This window comes from Poecilia latipinna, unplaced genomic scaffold (genome assembly GCF_001443285.1).
Source record: "Poecilia latipinna isolate Pla-1442-1.1 unplaced genomic scaffold, P_latipinna-1.0 Scaffold579, whole genome shotgun sequence".
Lineage (NCBI taxonomy): Eukaryota > Metazoa > Chordata > Actinopteri > Cyprinodontiformes > Poeciliidae > Poecilia > Poecilia latipinna.
Window position 1 is genome coordinate 54,996 of NW_015113195.1, and position 22,268 is coordinate 77,263.

Below are 22,268 nucleotides of genomic sequence, written 5' to 3' on the forward strand. Positions count from 1 at the left end.
TGGCAGAAAATCTGAAAATGGTACTTGATGATTGTGCAGTTTTGAAGACTGGAAAATTAATACCTAAACACCAACTATAAAGTCTTAAAATAGGCAATAATAAAAAAAATTATGCTAAGGAGTGGGTCAAACCCATCAACCCAACCCAGTTGAGTTAAAACACCCCAGCATTGGGTCGGCCCATATTTGGACCAAGCACTGGGTTATGAATTGTGTTATTTTTAACCCTGCAGTTTTTTCCATGAGGTTTTCTGGGGGAAGCCCTGGTATTGTGCATTTTTCAATTACATATATTGTATAGTGCATATATCATGATTTCTTGGCTCCTTTGTTTTTTCTTTGTTCTTTCTCCAGGTGTAGAAGCAGACTTGAGTTGTTGTTTTTTTTCTTTTCCATGTCAATGTCTAGTGGATTTAAAATAAACCCAAAGCAATTTCTAATAAAGTTTTTAAAAGAATTGTGGAGTGTTATAGTGAAAGTCACTTGTAAAAGTAAATCTGTTGCATTTCTCCTCAGCACTGCTGGACAGGACATGTAAAAAAAAAAAGTGATTAACCTAAAGCTTAAACTTTACAACAGTGGTCCACAAACTATGGCCCGCCTCCACATTTGGTCCGGCCCCCTGAACAATACCAGAGAGCATTTAGATTTCTTTTTATATACCATATTTTCCGGACAGGCACGTGCAGAGTGGGGGGCTGTGGGTGCTTGAGCACCTGCCCTTTTTGCTCCTTGCCCCCAAAGTGCACTTCTGGTCAATTTTTTTTTTGTTTTTTTTTTTTTGTTTTGGTATTATTGTTTTCTAAGCCCTCTTCTGACACATAATTCAATGTACTAAAATAATTTTTTTGTTGGGTGTTTTCTTGTACAACATAATAAGCCCCCCGGTCACCTTGTTACCTTTGACCTTTTGCCCGTGACGCATGACACAGTTGCCTCTCGCGCAGTGAGATAAGGCGGCTAACTGGGGCGCAGCATAGCGAACGTTCCAGATTACAGAACAGTTTTTGGTGAATTATATATATTTAAAAAAAAAAAAAACGTTTTTGGTGAATAAAGTGGAGTAGACTTGCTACTTGTCAGATGACGGACGGAAAACGTTGAAAGTATCGTTTCTGCTTCAGCACGGAGTCGCGGTTTAAGCAGAGAGGTAATGAAATACAACAGACAATGACTAGTGCTGAAAAGGATAGTATTTTATTTACAGTAGGGATTAATTTCTTTAAAGACTAGGTTGTGTTTTTGACATCTAAGGATTATTTTAGTTCAAAATCTGTGAGCACAGTTTTGCATTTGAAACCGTACACAAATATTTATAATTACAGTTTTGTTTTCAGGCTTGATGTTTATCTCTCTATTATTGTTATTAGTAAATGATCCTTGTTGTAGATTAGCTGCTGCTGTGGTAGCTAAAGTACCACAGAAGTGCTCTACTGATGATCAGTCAGAGAGTTGGTGAGTGTGTCGCCTTTTTTCTTAAACCGAAACACACCGTATTCCACAGTACATGTACACGTTAAGGTTGTCAAAGTCAAGCTAGCATAGCCAAACTACTTTCCTCACCCTAGCTATTTTTTTTTTATTAGAGCTTTATCCTGACCTTGTTGTCTAGTTGTCATAGTGTTATATGTTAACTTACTTTTAAGATTTAGTGATTTATGTTGAGAACTGGACAACTAAAACCAGTGGTTGTCGGGAAGCAGTTTCTTGGATCACGGTTGGACCAGGATCCTGTGTGTGTATGACTTCACATTTCAACATGTCTATAAAATAATGACCAAATAGTTCAGTCTCAGTTATTGTTTATGAGTTTATGTGCTTTATGGGTACTTTTCCTACCCCTTCCTGCCATTAAGACGTTACTAAGGATTTTCTTTACTTGTTCAATTCACAGCTGCTTCGTTTCAGTCTACATTAAAATTATGTCAGTGTGCAGCAGGTGCAGGCCAAGCTGAAGTGAGCTCAAGCACATTTTATGCACTGCAACAAAGCTCCTCTACTCACTGGAACCTTGTTCAGCTGATAAGAGTCTCATATTGTTGATGCATCATCGTGACATTCACATTCGGCATCAAGATTTCACGTGAAACAGGACAGGAAACCAGATAAGAAGCAAAGATTCATTCTCAAGGCAGAAGTGAAAAGAGGGGGAAATAAACATGTCGAATAAACATACCAGTGCCTAAACATTGCATAAGAATGTGTTATTACCAACCTACAAAACCTTCTTTTTTTTCCAAGAGCAAAGCAGGATAAAAAACAGAACTACCACTGCACATAAGATCTTAAATACTTGAAATTATTTTACACAAACATTCATTAACAAGATCTGCAGTCCCAGGGTAAACAGACAAAAGTTAGAATAAAAAACAGCCAGTAAAGTTTTATTTAGCATCTCCAGGTTGATTTACACAGTCAGGAAGGTCAATAGATTTCACCCCAGCTGGAAATGTACCGAGTCAGGGAACTTCAGTGTCATCACCTCTGTCACCGGGTCGCTTTTAATCCCTCGTAATCTTCGAGCCAGAATGTTAGGAGAATCAAATTAACTGAGTTGTTGAGGTCATATTGATGTATTTCTTATGAGCAGTCAAACAAATACTGCCAACAGTAACTCATATATAAGAAAAGAAACTTTTTGTGAGAGCTACGTGTGATTTCATCTGCTGAAAATATGAAAACTTTTTCACACTCTGTAACGGCTTGAGTCAGAATCCTGTGGTTATGAATGCAAAAGCCTTCATGGAGCTTTTTAGCAGCTCTCAGAAAAATAACAATTTAGAAGGATAAACACCAGCGATTCATTTTACCTTTGGGTTTCCTGTTATACCTACGGATGAAATTTATTGCTTTTCATATTTTGCAGATATGTTACCACCTTGAATTTGGCAAGGCAGCCAGAGCAGATGCGGTATTCGTTTACTTTTTCACAGGACTGTCTGGATAACCTCGATCACTTCTGCTCAGCACAGCCTGATATTTGCCCTTGCATGTTGTGTAAGTTGTCAACAGTTTAGCCTGCATGATGTCAGAATATGTAGACTTTTCACCATCATTACAAAACCTGTAGGTGAGGCACTTTCTGTTTTTTTTTTTTTTTTTTTTCCACAGCGCCCTCAGCAAATGATGGAGAAAATAATAATAACCCAGTTTGGTGCTGTTTTGCTGTCATTTATGATATTACTCCTTTTGCTTTAGACAAGGTTCAGAAAACACACACAACCCCTCCACCCCACACACACACACACACACACACCGAGACTCACTCGACAACAGTGAAGTATGTGCAGAGAAGCTGACAGACATGCTGAATGTACTATGAGGTGTGCTGCTTATGTTTTATTGATTATATACTTAAACACTTTTCAGAGTATGAAGGTAGAGGCTTCTCAAAATCTGTTACTTTTACTAAAACAGCTTCATAGCGTCGCTCACAAACTGTCAGCAAGGCTTTGGTCTTATGCTGCTTCATTGATTCCAGAACAAAGTTTTCATTCTGTTATTGTTATCCTGTTAAAACCCACGCCCCTCCCCGTTGTGTCTACATTTTGGCCATCTTGACCCAAACTGTCATCGACGGAGGAGGATCGGTGTTCCTGTCCGCAGTGAAGCAAGTTTTACATCACCAGGAGCTGAGAGCGTATCGACCGGGAGAGAAGCCCCAGATTCCAAATCGAAACTTTAAGTGTTGACTGAAATTAGCAGCTGCTCACACTGAAAAACAAAATGCCTTCTAGAGAAACATTTCATGGCCAGACAAAGGAAAAACTGGGCCAATTTGACCACAGCAACAAACACAACAACCAGCAGAGACAAATAATTGAGAATAATTTACCAACTTTCAAGTATTGTGGAGATGGGACTGGGCTGGTGGTGATGGTGGCATTTTAAATTGAGCAAAACAGACATTTTTATTGATTTATTTGTTTTATTCTTTTTTTTTCAGAGCTCCATTAGTTTCACTTCTCTGCATCTGATCTTCATGAGGTCCACACATGCTAGAAATCCACAACATACATGGATCATATAACAAATTCAAAATAAAAATAACTTCACAACAGAAGCGATAGATCAAAAACAAATTAATTGTACCCTAATGAAAAACATAGAAAAGCATAATCAATATAAAATAAAAAAGAATCAATCACCAGAGTTGTTTTTCTTATAACTACCTTCTTAAAGTTGTTCTGTCTTGTATCATATTTTTACTGTATCAATAGTGTGATGCCTTGGTCATGAGTTGCCCAACCATCTACAGCAGCCAGTCGGTGCTTTGTTTCAAAACCTTGGAGAGCAAAATCTCTCCAGCCTCCTTTTCATGCAATTTGTTGCTTTATGTTTTCCACTTTAAGTGTGCAATCACGACTTGTTTTGTTCTCAGTGAATCAAAAGGTGTTTGTCCCTGAGAAGCTTTACAATGCAGAACTTATTTGTGTGACAGTTTACTTCTCAGTTTAGGGGGAAAAAAATCCATCTCTGTCTACAAAACCCTAGAATTTCATGACAAAAATGTACGCTTAAGCTAAAACTACTGAAATAAGCTAATTTCTGATGGGGGGAGTTATTAAAAGAAGCAAAGCTATTATTTTTATGATCACTGCTGCAGAGGTATTAATAAATCTTGAACTAAATCTTGAATCACATGTTGCTTATTTGGATTTTTACAAAAACAAAAAAAACACAAAGTAGCATGTAAATTTGAAGTGGAAGCAAAATCAGACAGGGTTTTCCAAAAAGCTTGCAAATGAAATTCTGAAAAGATTAGTGTGTTTGCAGTTTAATCTCAATATAAATCCAGATGTTCTTTTCAATCTTTTCAGGTTTGTTAGAGAACAGCAGTGAATGAACATGAAGACCAAGAAACAGCCTGAACAGGTCACGGATAAAGTTGAGGAGAAGTTTAGAAAATGATGAGTTTATACAACAATATCCCGAACGCTGAACAGCTGACTGAGTACTGACAATTGATGCAGTACTGCACAGTTGCAAATCTACCAAAATGGCTGCCTAAGTGAGCTGACAAGCTGTGCAAGGAGAGGTCCAGAGATCTGTAGAGAAGCAGCTCAGTCTGTCAACAGGACAAGCACAAATTGCACCCGTCTTTAACACGAACCCAAAAGAAGTCCTGTTTGCACTTTGCTTCAGGCCATGCCGAAGCAAACTGGTAGACAAAATTGATTCTGGTCGGATCTGAAATTAAACTTAACCGGCTGGCAAACAGTACACAATGGGAAATGCTTCCTCTTAGTGGGGACAGAGACCAGAATTTGACAACTGGGCGACTGGAATAGCCTGAAACAGCAAAACACTTAAGATTGCTCTAGCAGGATAACAAAAGCCTGAGCTAAAATGGAATGGTTTATGGCGTCTATCGGATCGTTTATCATTTATCGCAATACATTTCTTATGATAATATTTTGATTTAATAAATCAAAATATAATAAATAAATAAATAAATAAATAAATAAATATAATAAATTCTAATTACCGTATTTTCCGAACTATAAGGCGCACCGGATTATAAGGCGCACCTTCAATGAATGGCCTATTTTAAAACTTTTTTCATATATAAGGCGCACCGCATTATAAGGCGCATAGAATAGATGCTTCAGTAGAGGCTGGAGTTACATTATGCATCCACTAGATAGAGCTCCACTAAACGGAATGTCAACAAAACAATCCGACTCCGGTCGGCGAGGAGAGTCTTCCGTGACCGGGCCGGACGATGGTCACCCTTCTCGTTCATGTACAGCATGTTCGTGGAGAACGTGGTGCTAAATGACCTGCAGACGACCTGATTCTAGACGGTCGGTAGGTAGATAGGTCAGTCAAACTTTATTAACAAACCAGCGTTCTGACAACTATCCCAGCATGCACCACACACTTCTTCTTCTACTGGCAAAAATGAAGTCGGCGGTCGCTCACCATAGTTGCTAGACCTGTTGTGGCTCAATATTGGTCGATATATAAGGCGCACCGGATTAAAAAGCGCACTGTTGGCTTTTGAGGAAATTGAAGGTTTTTAGGTGCGCCTTATAGTGCGGAAAATACGGTAATAATGTTTAAAAACCCCTAAAAGTTTCAGGATTGTTATTTTTATGAAGTGATAAACAGTTTTATCATAATTTTTATTTTTATTGAAATAGTACCACAAATTATCGTGATGAAACTTTTACAATAATGTTCATATCGCACAGCCATAGGTTAAATCAAAGAATATCTGCTCCTCAGAGCTGCCCAATGTCTGGATTTAAGTAAAATTGAGAATATGTGGTAAGACTGGAATATGGTTGTTCTATTTAATCCACCTACATTTGAGCTATTTTTTAAAATGGGTGACAATTTCAATCTCTAGAGTACAAAGGTGATTGATTTTCCAAAACACAAACAGCTTCAAGTGCAGTGAAAGGTGAGAAAAACTACTTTGCATTGACAGAAGGCTGAAATGCGCCTTACTTTTAGGGTTTTTGTTGTCATTTTTGTCTTTTTACTTGCACTCCATGTATTATTTTCCTTCTACTTCATGTAGGATCTGCAATTTATAAAATTGTCACAAAATTTAAAATAAAACTTCAGTGAGTTTGAATACTTTTCCAAAGCACTCTAAATGTGCTATTCACTATATTTTGAGGGATACAAAACCCAACAGGTGTTTTTATAGCATGTATTTATTGCAAGATGTAATACATCTACTTGCAACAATAAGTCATCGAAACAGTGTTTCGACGACTTTTTTTTTTTGTTGTATTATTCTTTTTTTTTCTCCCCATTGTATTTTCTTGACTTTTCCCACCTGCAGCTGCGATACAAAGAGGGAAGAAAAAAAACTAATCAGTTGAGGTTCCGTTTTTTTGTGGAGAAAAAAAAATGCGTTTATTTTAATTAGGTGGCGTAAAATCTCAGCGGTTCCCATCTGAATCGTGGCTGGTGTAGGGGGGGAGGGTTGCGATTGCTGATATAATGGAAGTCCCTTACGAGCCGTGTGTGTGTGTGTGTCGACTCGGGGAGGAGGGTTTATGGGGAAGTCGAGAAGGTGAGCGGCATGGAGAGGTAGAGGAGGAAGAGGAGGAAGAGGAGGGTGGGGGTCTCCTAGCATCCCTCAGCTGCACGCGGACGAAGCTCACAGATGGACGTTCACTTTATTGTCGGTCCAACTCTGACTTCACGGAAACGGTGAACAAAACGACTATATGGAGAAAGGTATCTATGTATTTTTGTTTTTTATCATTCCACTTTTCTGTTTGGTTGTATTGTTTTTGTTTGTGTTTTTTAATCATGTTTTATTCCACAGCGGATGTAAAACAATAAATCACAGGCGCTAGCTTCCCTTTGACGCTGGTTTATCGAGCATCTCAGAAGTATTATTTTCGCAGCTAATGTTTTCATGCGCCTCAATTTTTTTCTCCTTTTTTCCCTTTATCAACAAGTGACGTGATTTTTTTTTCTTTATTAAACTGGTTGTGAGGTCTTGAGAGTTTTTTTTTTTTTTTCCTATCAAGTGTAAGAGTAATTCCGTCTTCATTCCTTCTTCGTTTAACCAGGCAGTAAAAATACACTCTCATCAACTACTTAATTAGATACACCTGATAAAGCAGTGAATCATCCTGTCTCATGGCAGCAGCTCGTTTAGGTTCTAGATGTGGGGAAGAAACGCTTAAGTTTAAACCAAGCATCAGAATGAGGGGAAAAATGGGATTTAAATGACATTGAAGGATCAATGTCAGATTTCAGAAACTTGCATATCTATTACACTGTACAGAAGATAGTTTGAAATATCCAGTGAGCAGCAGTTGTGTGGAATAAAATGCCTTGTTGTTATATGCCAGAGGTGAATTGACAGACTGTTTTAGGAAACTGAGGCTGCAGGTTAGTCAGGCTAACAGAAATGTGAGAGTAGCAGATTGGAAAATGGTTGCCAGAGCTGATGGGTCTCAATTTCTGCTGTAACATGCAGATGGTAAGGTCAACATTTGGCATTAAACAACATTAAAGTCTGTAAGCATAATGTGTTTTATCAACATTTAAGGCTGGTGGAGGAGGTGTAATGGTGTGGGGGATATTTTCTGCACACGCATCGGGCCACTTAATACAAAACGAGTCACATCCTACTAGTGTTGCTGCTCATGTCCATCCTTTCATAAACAGTGTACAGATCTGATGGCCACTGTGAGAAATCTAATGTACCATGTGTGAGACTTTAAACCTTCTCAAACTTGTTTATGGAGAATATGACAGTCAGTGTATTGCTTTCCAACAATCACCAGATGTCAATACAATAGAACATCTTTTGAAATGAGGCAAAACATCACAGATGTGCATCTGATAAATTCACAGTAACCACGTGATCCTTTCATCCCAATAGTGGACCAGAATGCCAGAGGAAAATGTTTTTTAAATCTATGAAATGAATTATGAAAGCAGATCTGAAGGTGAAATGTGATCAATGAGCACCTGACCAAGTGGACAGCGAGTGCATATCACTGGATATTCACTCATGACTGTTCAATTAATCTTAAAAGGCCACAACATGATGCCTTTAAGGACAATAAAGTGCAACATTGCAAGCTAACCCAGTGTTGTATTTCTCTAATATTTGCATTCTGACGTGCTAATAGTAATGTTAAATCATACACAGTCTTTCATATACTCAGGATAAATTTTTCAGAGGTGCATCATTTGCATCGTGTTATGGCCATGAGCTGCTCTCAATCTAAAAGTGTTTTCACACCTGTTAGTTCAGCAGATTCGGCTTGATTGCATCATACATTTTCATTTTATTGTGGTTCACTTTCACACTGCACTGTGTTAAATGAACCAAACACTGAAAACCTGTTCCCCCTTTCACCTGTGGTGGCGCTGCACCAAGAACCACTGAAGGAATCTACACAAAAACCACAGAAGACTCTGAATGCAGTTTCCTTCTTCACAAAGTGTAAACAAAAATGGACTAGCATCAGATTTTAGCGGTTGTAGACCAAGATTAATTTTTCCCCCACTAGTTATACACTCCTGCTTTGCTTTTGGTTGTATTTACCCAGAATGCTCTGCGCTGTTTGTAGGCAGACCGGAGTTCGATTGCGCATTCACACCTCCACAAACAAACTGGATTTTCTAGGCAAACGGACTGGAGTTGTATTAAAGCAGAGCTGGTGTGAATGCTTCCTTTAAAAGCGAAACTGACAGATATTGTGATGAGTTAGAAAGAGAGAGGTCAGGTTGATTAAATCCAGAGGAGGCAAGTGGGAACAGAGTGTGAAAGGAAAGTGAGAGAAGATGGGTTTGCGAAAAGAAAAAATGAGTTAACCTACAAAAAAGGAGATTAGATAGAAAAACAGGGTATAGGAAGAGGAGCAGACCAGTCTTGGGACCACTTTCAGTCATTTGATTCCTCAATTGACTGAGTAGATCATTTCTCTCTCTGTGTGGTCTTCAGGTACTTTTTCTAAACGGGTAGAAAATCACAGATGAAATGTCACCAGTTCAGCTGCGTATCCACGGTGATTTGCAGAGAATGGATCATAAATGTCTCACTCCAAACTCTCTTCCCTTCTCCTGCACTCTGGTGACAAATCAAGGAGACTAATGGGACATCAGGCGTGGTCTGAGAGGATGCGTCAGCCAGGTTAAAATATGAAGGAAGACAAAGAGCTAAATAAAAGAGGTTAGGAGCAAAAGGTAAGAGGGGCATAAATGAAGAATGTCCCAAAGAGACTTTAGTTTGGCTCTCACTTTGAGTTTTAAACTGTTAACTGAAGCTGGAATGAAATGGAAAACAAATAATCTCTGGTGACCCTTTTTTCTCCCAGCCTCTTTAACTGTTGTCAGCTGTGGGTAGATACAGAAGCTTTTTATTTAATTGCTCAACGTCCACTTAGTAGCTTTTAAAGCTTTTTACCCATTTTTTTTTCATCTAGTCAATTTGGCACAAATTTGTATGGATACATTTGTGCAGAACATTGTGTGGGAAGACTAAAATAATTGTTGCTTTTGTAGAATTGAACAGACAGTTTATGTATTCTTTTCTCTCATGTGCTGCGGTAAAACATATCAAATGTATATTGAGAGTTGTACTGTTTTTTTTTTCTCTCCAGTTTTTGAACACGAGCCACCCTTCGGTGACGGTGTTTACCGTTTCCACCTCGAGATCAGCATGAAGATCTAGTGGGAGTATTGATCAGATTGTGGCAGATCTATGAGCTGCTGTCAGTCTTTGTAATGAAAAATGTGAAGGCGGCTGTGTGGCTGTAATGAAACTGGATCCAAACAACTGCAAATCCGGTAAAGGGATTGCAACAAATGCGGTAGACTCCCCTGGGGAATAAGACTGATAAGGACTGACTGATACGCCTGTTAGCTGATGTCTCTTTCGTAGCCTACGTGTTTTTTTTCGTTCTTGGATGTAACGTCTTCGAACTTGCTTGCTTTGTCTTCTTGTGGCTACAAAATCTGCCTCACATGGTAAACCATGTTTCTGAGCCCTGGAATAGATATGAACTGCAGAGATTGTGTAATCTTTTGAGCTGCATTTTCTGAGAACGCGACAATCCTTGCAGTTCGTAAAAGTCGGCATGCTTGAGAAGCATGACCCCACTTCTCACTGTTTGCTCTGCCAAACGGAACTCAGTTTCTCTGATAATGAGACTTAAGTAGAGCATTATGCTAGTTATGTAAATAATGGTTCTATTTACAGCACCTGGCAAAAGTATTCATAGCCATTCAACTTGTTTCTTCACTCTGCGATCCTGGAGCATTTTGTCACGTTATGGCTTCACATTTCAGCTGTACTTTCCCAGAATTTCCAAGAAAGTCGCAATTTTTTTGTCACGCACTCCCCAAATCTAAAGAAGATTGGTAAAATGTTCACCGTTAGACAAAAAAGACAAACACTGTAGGAAATAAAGCAAAAATGTGGTCAGACAAGACAAAAACTGCACTTTTTGACCTGATGTGTGTATAAAAAAACAAAACAAAAATACAATTAGCTTGCCACCCCTGCAGCATAGTGGTGGTAGCATTATGCTGTGGGTAAGGCCTTTCTTTTGCTGGAAACAAGAAATAGGCAAGACTTGATGAACAGATGCTTTAAAAGATAAAAACAAGCCGATCCTGGAGGAAATCTGTTAGACACTCCAGACTAGGATGAGACTTGTTAATCAACTTTACTGGATTATAAATTGTAATTATTGTGATAAAACAATAATATTGTCATTTTGAGACCATTTCCAACTAATTTATTTATAATACTAGCACATTTTACAGAATTAACAATTATCCCACAAATTATTGCAATAAATTATAATACTGTTTTTTGCAGTAGGCGATGCACAACATTGTTTATGAGAATCATTTCTGCAGCTAAAGGTAATGTTTTGAGACCATTTTCAATATATTGATAATGGCATAATAATGCAAATTTGTCCTCTCAAAGGCTAATAAACTTTAATTTTGCACAGAACATTTCACTCTGGAACTGGAAGACATGTTAAAAACCATAAATAAAATAGATTATGGAGTCCCTGTAAACAGAAGTGGCCTTCAAAAATATTACTCATTAAAATGGAAATTGTCAACTTAATTGTAATTGGTTATGCAAATAATTGATTAGTTCTGTATCGCAGGCTTAGATGGAGATTCATCCTCCTGCAGGAAAGAAACTAAGTTTACAGTCAGAGCTAGACCAAAGCTTCATGTTAGAATGACCCAGTCAAAGCCCTGTGCAGATCGTACCGAGCCTGGTTTATTTCATAATGTAAAATGGGCAAACAAACAAAAACAAAAAAATCTGTCTCAATATGTGTGGAACTGCTAGGAACATATTCTAAAAGGTTTGGTCTTTAAAGACCAAACTGATAATCATCTGAAATGTTTTTGAACTGCAGGTTGCGATCAGAGAGGTGGATTTCATGCAGCGCAGGTGCATTGTTATGTAAAGCATATCCGTGAAACCCATGTTTTTCAGACCTGTTTCCATCTCTCAGAGAATACCTGCTAACAATAAGCCAGAGCGTCTAATGTTGGGACTAATCAAATTAACAAAAGCAGCACTAATTGAACCAGGCTTTATGATTCATAAATCACCAGACGCTGTCATTTTTTCCCCCAATTGAATGAAATGTACCATTAGCAAAAATGTCCCTTCATTAACAATGCATTGGCATCCAAGTGGTATTTTATTTATGCTTAATTAGTCACGATGCATAAATTAATTTTTCAGAATAAATGCATATCAGACAAGCACTTGTTTGATGTGGAGTGTGGAGTCAATCAGTCAGTCTGCGTCTTAATGATTATGAGGAATTATGCAAACATCAACAGTTGGGAAGCAGCATCGGTTTGCATTATTGTTAATGGAAAGAGGCTTCCCAGAAACAGAATTTATACACTGCAAAAAAATAAAATAAATTCATCCTTGATTCATAAAATTGGAGGGTTTAGGCTTTTTCTTTCCAATCAGAAAACAGTCTTGTTCAACATCAGTTTAAGCTTGATTTCTGATTTCCGTAGACTCCCATCTGTAGCAAACAAAGCAGAACTCAAAGCAGTATTATTTTGATAAAACAGTTAATTCTCTCTGACCTGGAATGTTGATTCAGAAAAGTTCAGAGTTCGAACATTTCAGCTGCCAGAAAGACATTCCTATACAAGAGAAGATCATTAAAGTATCCGTATAAAAACTACAACTGGGTATTAAATGAGCAATGAGATGCAGAAGAATAGATTTGGTTAAATATTTCTCACTGCTATGGAAATGAACATTACCCAGAGTTGTATAAGTGTACCCAGCAGCACCACTGGCTCAGTTCAAATAAACAGTGAGCCAGTGCGACCTTGGTTGTCAAGAAACTCATTTCAAATGGAGGTTTTATATGAAAGACTTGCAGCTTGGTCATGCAGTAAAACAAGTTGTGGATGCAGTAAAACTGCTGTAACAAAAGGTGATGCATATATGCAAAAAACACTAATACGCCTGGAATGTATATCAGAGTTCAAACAGATTTCATGTTAACAACCTTTAAAAAATATGCATATTTTGATATTAAGAAAAAAATAGGTTACTTTTTTCTTAAGTATTAAAATCTAACAAAGAAAATGGTCATACATTTATATTCAACCTCCAGACTCAGTATTTTATTTTGCCACATTTTGCATCATTTTCAGCTTTTAAGGTGCGTTTCAACCAAGTTTACACATCAGGGGAAAAAAAATCTATTTGCAAAGTAGCTCAAGCTTAGTCAGATCGGATGAAGAGCATCAATGACAAACAACACAAACTTTGTTCAATTTAGATCTGGACTTTAAAACATGATTTTAATCCAAACCACTCCATTACAACTATGGATGGGTGTTTGTAGTCACAAACTTTTACTTGACTCAGTTGTTGATGCAGTATTTTCTGAAAATGATCCCTCACCCCCTATGGTTAACCTGCTCTGCAAGAACATCTTCCAAATTATTAATTTTGATTGAAAGGAGACGTGTAATCTGTGATGAGTTGCAAAAATTAAGGGGTGCACGACCAGGCATGTATGATGGACAAAGATGGAGAAAATCAGATAAAAATGATACAGAAATGAAACACAAAAAGACTACATAAAAGACAAATAAAGAACATTTTCAATTTTCCTTGTAAATCTTCTGTGAAAATGTAGACATTCAAGATCTCCTGTATAGCCGTCTGGTATATTATTAATTTGTATTAATGCTCATTACATTGATTACAGCGATCAATTGGTCTACAGGATAATTGCAGATATTAAAAGAAAGTAGAGTTGCATCGATTCCAGTTTTCTAGCTGATGATCACTGATCTTTATAAAACCAGCACTGCCAATTGTGATTTCGGAAGATACGCATTTTTTTATGCTAAATATACCAAAATAATGGCCAAGTTGTCAGCAGTGGTGCTGACTGCTGTTAACCTGGTGGGCAGGTCTGCCTGTCAGTTGGTGAATGGTGTCACTTTCATGTGTAAGTTTTGGCTAACCGTCAATCACCCAGATGTAAATCGGAGCTGATCGATCTGTGTATCCCTAAAACACAGCAATAACAAATACTTTTAAAGTGATTGTCTATAGATCAGAGCTATAGCTGATCTTTGCTCTACTTGACAGACCTGTTGGTTTTAATTAAGTAAGGGGGGACATGCCAAATTCTTTGGAAGAATTTTGTGAACCATGTTTTATTCCATTTCCACTTCCACCCCTTTGTGTTGATTTATCACATGCAGTCCAAATGAAAAATATATTAGCCTGGTGCTGTATACCCTGATGGTTTATAGATGTCATTTTCAATCCTTTGCTCTGACTTGTGAAATTACAACGGTATAAAAACTTTGGGTCCAGTTCGTTAACCTGAAAATTAATTAATCATTGCTTGACATAATTATCCAAGCACCACCTAGAAAGAAACACCGTTGCCCTCTTGCTTTCCTGCCTTCCTCCAAACATGCTACCAGTATTATCTATACGTTATTTCCTACTAATACCGCATCTATTCAGCAACACTTTTTTTTCCCCCAGACAAATGTATCCTCAAATAGAAGCGAGAAGAGTGCCACTTAGACATAATTTGAGCATGCTGCTGACGTTTTCACAGAAAGATGGTAATGTATTCACAAATAATTGCTGTCCCAGTCACTCCAAACAGCCAGCATTCATTTTCAAAATGTTTCCTTTAATCACCTTGCAGTCAAACAAAAGCTGGAAATTGGATATGTAAACTTGAAAAGTGAGGGCTGCGCTCCTAATGGCTGCGAAATCCTGTTTGTGAAATTTGTGACAGAGGATTCAAAACGTTAAAAATGGGTGAGACATCACAGAGCGAATATTAGTGTAATACCTAATATTACACACTTTATGCACAGCGGTTTTGCTTTGAAGCATAAGTGTTGCCGCCTGTTTATTACGTTACTATTTTTAATATTTGTGATGAACCGGGACCAGATAAGCCAGTAGAACGTCGCCCAAAGGCTCACGGGGAGACAAAAAGGTAATTCTATTAACGTTTCACTCCACCTTTTTTCCCCCCGTTATAAACAAATGAAAACTGTGAAAAAATGTTCCGGAACTGTTCTAAATTATTTTCTATCTACATGCAACAGAAGCACATGAGGCAAATTTAGCATCCAAGATGCATCGCTCACATGTCCTCTATCAGATGTCCTCTATCAGCGTTGCCTTTGTGGCTCAGTGTAAAGGGGGCAGACTCTTGAGTCAGCATTCATTCACGTTCCTATTTATCTCTTTGATTTGTTCCACACTAGGTCTTTTAAGCCTTGTCTTGACCTTATTTTACCATAGTAACATCTAAATGGATATTTCTTTTCCTGGATCTGGTCGTACAATGCGGCTGACACTGGGAGGAGATTCATTTTGGTTAGAAAGATTGTCCGTCTGTTGGTGTTGTGTTTCTCTGAGATTAGGATGGGATGGTGTGGCAAAGGCGTGTGCGTGTGTGTGTGTGTGTGGGAGAGAGGTGTGTGTGTGTGTGTGTGTGTGTGTGTGTGTGTGTGTGTGTGTGTGTTTGTGTGTGTTAATATGCCTGCAGCGTGTAAACGCATGATTTCTACAGTTCCAGTAGAAATCACGTTATACGCGTGTAGAATGTGATTTCTACACGTTATAGGAATATATGTTGCATACATTTTGAGCTTTTATGGTTTATTTGATCAATTCTTTTTTTTTTGTTTAATATAACCTCATATATACAAAGAATGAAATGTCTACATATAACCTCAATAATATAGGGTATACATTCCCTGTTATGGCTAAATGCCCCTTAGAAACATAACAACATGGTTCTGTAACCATTGCTCAGCATGTTGTAAAATTCTTGCTGGATATTTGACCATTTTATGAAACTTTTTCCACTGGTAAAATTAACTTTATTTTCTTAGGTTACCAAGCACATACGTTAAGGGTGCCTACATTTTTGACTGAATGGCATTTATTTAACTACTTCTCTTTTTTTAATCACTCAAATAAAGGCAATGTTGACGTGTAAATGTTTAATTAACAATCTAGTAAACAAAAGTCCTTTATTTGAATCAGAATGACTAAAAGAGCATTTGAAGAGCTGTCCTAGAGTTTCATGATGTGAAGCAATTAGATTTGGAAATGTATTTCATCTACTTGTATTTCTGTTACTAATTTTTACTCTCCCCCTCCCCCCTTATTGATTTGCCAGGAGTAAATCAATAAGTGTAGACAAGGGGCTACTTGCTTCAAAATTATTGGTTAATTGGTTTTACTGTAGTGCTTCATTCAAGGTAAAGAAACAATCAATGAAAATGCTGTTTTCATTAATGCCCTGTTGTTGGTGTACCTGAGTGATTTTAGCCTAATCCATTTGAACCATGTGACCTCTTGTTGTTCTTGCTTTTTTTAGACATATAAAATATCTTTATCTCATCTCCTCACTGACAATCAGTATTATTGGCTTATTATAAATGTTATTTTCCCAGTGATCCTTTGCTTCATTGTCAGATTGATGCACCCTTCCTCCACTCCATTCACTTTTTTTTTTTTTTTTTTTTACCCAAGACAAAGGATCATGAGTTCCTGTAATTATCTCATCAGTAGTCCCTGCTGTACATCACACCATCCAGATCCCAAACATCTCTCCCACTCCCAGCCCCACAATCACCAATGACTCATTTGAGGGGATTTTCCATCCAACTTACAGCATCATCCTGTTTAAACAAATACGTCTTCAGGGGTTGGAGCACCAGAGGTACCCATATGTTTTTTCCCGACCTCCTTTCCATTGCAAGTTCTCTGCAAGTAAATCGAGATACTCATTTTCTTGCCTAGATTTTCTAATTGCACTCTTAGCAATAAAGATGGCGATGGTGATAAAACTAAACAACTATTGAATTTGCATTGAGCTGTGTGAGTTAGTATAGCGGTTTAATTCGTTTAAAGCTAGTTTTTAGGTGTTTATTTGTGGCATTTATTCCTCCGTTCTGAGGCCAGGATCATATTTCCTCCTCCTGATCAGGTATTTTAATCCAAAGAAAGAAATAAAGTTAGATGATGGGGCCAAATTTTATTTGGGCCTTCTGCAGTCATATTTTGAAGAAAAAAAAAAAAACTTTTAAGAACGTGGTAAAATGTACTTACATGGAAGTATTTATGAATGTGCATTTATTTCTGTTTGCATTGCAAATCTTATGAAGAGAAATTATTAATACAAGATAATAAGGGAAGTAGTTCTTCATTAAGGTGTTTCAGCTTAAAACGTGGGGAGTTAATTTTGCATTTAGCATTTTTTTTATTAAGAAAAACAACAATTAATACCAAATATTTTAAGGTAACTGTTCTGTTTTAGTGATTAACACCGTAGGAAATATTGACATTATTTTTATTATTATACTTTCCTGACCCTGTCCATCTCCTGCAGTGTAATTTATTTTCCCTTGTACATTTACCCCATATCTGCATGTAGCCACGGTTGTGTAAATTTTTTTCTCTCCATAGGTCGGTGCATCCCGTTTCCAACGCTGAACCAATTATTAGTGGTTGCTGTAAGGGACGAGGGTGTGCCTGTGGGTGGCATAGTAGTTATTAAGAAGCAGAGGATGGCTTTATAAACAAGTCTTAGGCTAATCAGACTAAGTACTTTGAGTGGTTGTGTCGTCGCCGGTTTGTTTTTGTTGTGACGGAAGGAGGGCCGGTGCAGCTGATCAGCGTTTTAGTATGCGACAGGAGGCCCCGCAGACATGACGGCAAACTTTTCAAACTTTTTTCCTGTTAACATCAATGTCTTCCTCGGTTCTTTATCTACTAAAACCTGATCTATATATGTTAATATCTACTGATTAGAAATTTTTTATGAGTTTGTTGTGCTATGGTAAAAGACTAATTTTGTCCATGTTAGACATCAGGTAATATGTACTGCCTTCAGTTAAAATAGTGCAATCTAGTTTATTGTCTCTATTAAAACTTTAAGTAGTCCAGACACTCAAAACATAACTCTATGCAACATGGGGCCCTGCTTGTTGCCAACACCTCTGCAACTTCAGAAAATAAAAAATGAAAACAAAGCAATTTCTAACACTTTGGGGAACGTTCCCAGGAGAGTAACACTTTCTAATATATTAAATGTCAATTATTCTCTGATTTCTTTTTTAATTTCTTCAGACCAAAGAAATGAAAGAAGAAATATGTTGGTTTTTTAGATTTTTTTAGACTACTTCCCATTTCCAGTCAGGTTCTATTTAACCAACTTATTTATTCTACAACCTGGCAGTCATCAGGTTTGGCTGTGGTTTGTTCAAATTTAACTCGGCTGTCAAAAGGTTCTGCTTAATCACAATTAATTCATGATTTCACACTTTTCCGTGGTGCAGGTTGTTTTTTTGGGGGGGATTTTTATCTGAATGAAATCACCATTTGATAACTGCAGTTTTAACTATCGCAGGTTGGGGAAGGGCAAAAAACAAAGACAAGAAATCAGCACAAATTTACACAGTTCTATTATTTCTAGCCAATCTGATTGATTTCTGATGTTGTGATATTCTGTAGCATGAGTTTAGTAACTCAGAGCTGCATTATACACCCTGGATAAGTGCTACACAAACATAGGAGTAGTGCAATTATAACAATAGATCTCAACATGCTGAAAGCTTCAACTGGCTCACATGGGAGTGATTTTCCTTTGACGACTTTTGGGGACAATCATAGACTGTATATGATACATTGAAATGTCCGTCTAAGACTGACAGGTGTGGAAAAAGGGGGAAAACAAGGTAGTGACAACATTGTCCGTACACAATAGAACAATGTAATGTAGACCTTTAACCCAAATACAGAAGAAATGGCCTATGGAACAGGGGATGAGATATAAACTGTTATATCTCAACATGAGCTCATAGTTATGAGCTCATGTTGCATAACACAATTTATTCTCTTGATTTTGGACCAATATCCAAAGATTTATAGATAGTCTATGTTTGAATAATAATAGAAGTTTAGGGAGTAAGAATTTAATATGGTCTCCTTTATTTTGACTTTTCACTTGGAAGGCCTGGAAGCCACCAATTAGTATATACAATAACTTTAGTTAGCCTTTATCAAATCTTCAACTAAATATCAAGTTTCATTTTTGATGTAACAAGCCCTTTAGAAGGTCTTCAAATATTCTGAAAGTTTTCTTTCTTCTTTTCCTTGTAGGGCTACTGATGTGTCATTGATGGGATCCCACAGGCTTGACTAATGTGTGATATCTTTTAAAACCTCAATGGAGCTCATCCAGGCCAGCCAGGTTCCCCTAGTGCCGCAGGAAGGAACCACTGCTGCCTGGAACAACAACTCAGTCCTTCTCTACTACCGCCCGTTGCTCTCCGCCGCCCCCTACCCACCACTTCCCAGCATCAGTCAACCTGAAGAATCTTTAATATTTAACAGCAGTTGTTTAAACTCTACTAAAAGCACACCCACGTCCCTCCCTGGGTTGGCAGGAATCTTCATTCCTCTTATTTATGGCATAGTGTGTATAGTTGGCTTACTGGGAAACACTCTGGTCATCCACGTCATCGTAAACTACACCAAGAATGAGTCGGTCACAAACATCTACATCCTCAATCTTGCCATCGCAGATGAACTTTTTATGCTAGGTTTGCCCTTTTTGGCTGTGCAAAACGCTCTCCTCTCTTGGCCCTTTGGCTCACTGATGTGCCGTGTTGTGATGACAGTGGACGCCTTCAACCAGTTCACCAGCATCTTTTGTCTCACTGTGATGTCAGTGGATCGGTACTTGGCTGTCGTCCACCCCATCCGGGCCTCCTGGTGGCGACGTCCCCATGTAGCAAAGGCCATCAGTGCCACAGTTTGGCTGGTGTCCTTTGTGGTGGTGCTGCCAGTGGTGGTCTTCGCCAATGTTCTGAAGGATGACGGGAACTGCAGCATCGTGTGGCCTGAACCAGCCGAAGTGTGGAAAACGTCTTTTATTGTGTACACGTGCACTGTTGGCTTCTTCTGTCCTTTGCTTGTCATCTCTTTATGCTACCTGCTGATCATCGTCAAGGTACGACTTTTCCCTAAGTTCCTGCGCTCCTTCAAATATCCACTTCTCTAGGTCCTTTTGGACTTAGTGAGATTACTTAATTTTATAAGTTCCTAATATCTTTTACTGCTTAAATAAATTAAGTAGACCTAAGCTCTTCTACTACTTCAAAAGAAATTCTAGGGTAAAGATTGAGAAGCACCATTAGATAATTCAAGATTTGACTCTTTTCAATGTCGCTGTTTATGTCTCTGAAATGTAAATAATTTTGGGTACTACCTGGTCTACATTAACTTTCAAAGAAAGTGCTGGAAAAGACAAACGAAAGAAGGAGCTCCCCAGTCCAAAAATATGACCGTTAGGTTGATTGGTCTTTCTAAATATTCCTCATTCCTCAGTTACATTTTGAATGAGAGGAATAAAGAACAAGTTCCTTGATTTCTTTTTCTTTCTCCTTGCAGGTGAGGAATGTTGGGAGGCGGACCCAGACCACATCCTCCAGACGTAGGAGGTCGGAGCGAAAAATCACACGAATGGTGGTGGTGGTCGTAGCAGTGTTCGTTTTCTGTTGGCTACCGTTCTATGCCCTCAACATCCTAAACCTTCTCGTGGTCCTCCCCGGAGACTTCAGGGGGCTCTACTACTTTGTTGTCGTGCTTTCATATGCAAATAGCTGTGCCAACCCCATACTGTACGGTTTTCTGTCAGACAACTTCAAGAGAGGCTTCAGGAAGGCCTTGTGCCGCGCTTCACGCAAGGTGAAGAATAATGAAAAGGCTGGCACTGAGGTACAGCGGCCGACGGAGGAGTGGGGTGGGATCGTACTCCTATCGCAGAAGAGAATCACCAACACCCACGGGAAATATTGTGGTGAAAATGATGTACTGGAGGAAGTGGTTGGAGCAGAGGGGGGCTTGCAAATGAGAGAAAGGAGCAGATTATCACATAAAGGACAAAACTCCAAAGCAGAAGATGATGGTAAATCCCCTGTTATGCAGAAAGCTAATCCTGAACCGACTCCAGGTGATGATGCTCTTGAGGTAGCTCATTGTAAGGCCATTAAAAGTCGTAACAGGAACTCACAAACTGAAGAAGCCACAGACAAAAACTCTGTGCTCGATATCAGCTACCTGTAAGAGTTGGTGACAGAGCCTGCCATTTACATTGTGCAATTCTTTAAAGTTTAGAGACTGTCTGTTTTGATGCAAATGTTTTTATACGTGATGTAACTAACTTTGAGATGTCAACCCATCAAAATCTGAGATAGGACTTTTATTTAAATGTGTACATGTTGAAAGACCCTCATTTTGGGGAAACTGGTTGAAGTATTTCAGTTATTGCTGCTTTTCCCTCACATGTTCAGTATTATGACCGTAAATTCCCTTCAGACTGACAGAAGGTTAGACTTTTGACAAAGAGGCTCACCAGGCTGATGAAACTGCTCACCTTTATATGGGGAAGGCTTTATTACAGCAAGTACTGCTGGTACTTTAAAGGTGATTTTAACTTTTAAACAAGGAACAACTTGTGCTGAAAAGGCTCATACACTGTATGAATCATGTTCTCTGTGGTAGATGGCAGATAATGATTGACCGACTGTGACATGGAACAAAAATGTCAAGCGTTCAGCTGCTACATCCTTCAACAGCAAGTATTCAATGTACAGACCTGAGCGTTTTGTGAAACAGCATGCAGATTGAACTGAGCATTATTAAATATCAGGCATATATTTTCACAAAAATCAACTATTTGCCATAATTTACGATGAAAGATATGGAGTAAGAGTAAAAGAGAGTCTCTTAATACGGTCAATTAAAGTCTGTTTTCCTTCAGGTTGAAATGTTTTAAACGATATTGCAGTAGCATACCATTAATGTTATGTTTAAATATCCTCTGTATGATTGTGCTGAGATAAAGGAACTTGAATAATTAAGTGTTGAGAAATAATTAAGCTTTTAAAGCTTAATTGATACAGAAATGTTTACTTCATTATCGCCTGGATCAGTTAAATTATTTCAGTGTTATGGTCAATATAGTAATATTGTATTTTGCGGTGAAATATGTATTTTATGAATTATTTAAAACTTATAGATAAACCAGAATTAACATATTAGGTATAAAATATGTAGTAGACATTCTGTGTGAATGGTGATAAACAAGATAAAGTGTTTTGTGTGTTGACATTGCACTCAATAAATGGGAATACCTTGTGATGTAAGCTTTGTCACTAACTGTTTTTAAGCTGAGTGGGCCAACATTGAATAT

The 22,268-nt window shown here is 38.1% G+C and overlaps 1 protein-coding gene across 2 annotated transcripts; it reads left to right on the forward strand.

Moving 5' to 3' along the window:
• Positions 1-6,998: 6,998 nt before the first annotated feature.
• LOC106953409 (somatostatin receptor 3) lies at positions 6,999-22,216 on the forward strand. Of its 2 annotated transcripts, none has more exons than XM_015042148.1 (3): positions 6,999-7,200; positions 19,172-20,024; positions 20,465-22,216. In XM_015042148.1, exons 2-3 carry the CDS (start codon positions 19,239-19,241, stop codon positions 21,137-21,139), a joined length of 1,461 nt encoding a protein of 486 aa, XP_014897634.1. In that variant the 5' UTR covers positions 6,999-7,200; positions 19,172-19,238; the 3' UTR covers positions 21,140-22,216. The 2 variants fall into 2 exon arrangements, with proteins under 2 accessions (XP_014897634.1, XP_014897635.1); XM_015042149.1 differs by lacking the exon at positions 6,999-7,200 and adding an exon at positions 16,340-16,730.
• The last annotated feature ends 52 nt before the right edge of the window (positions 22,217-22,268 follow it).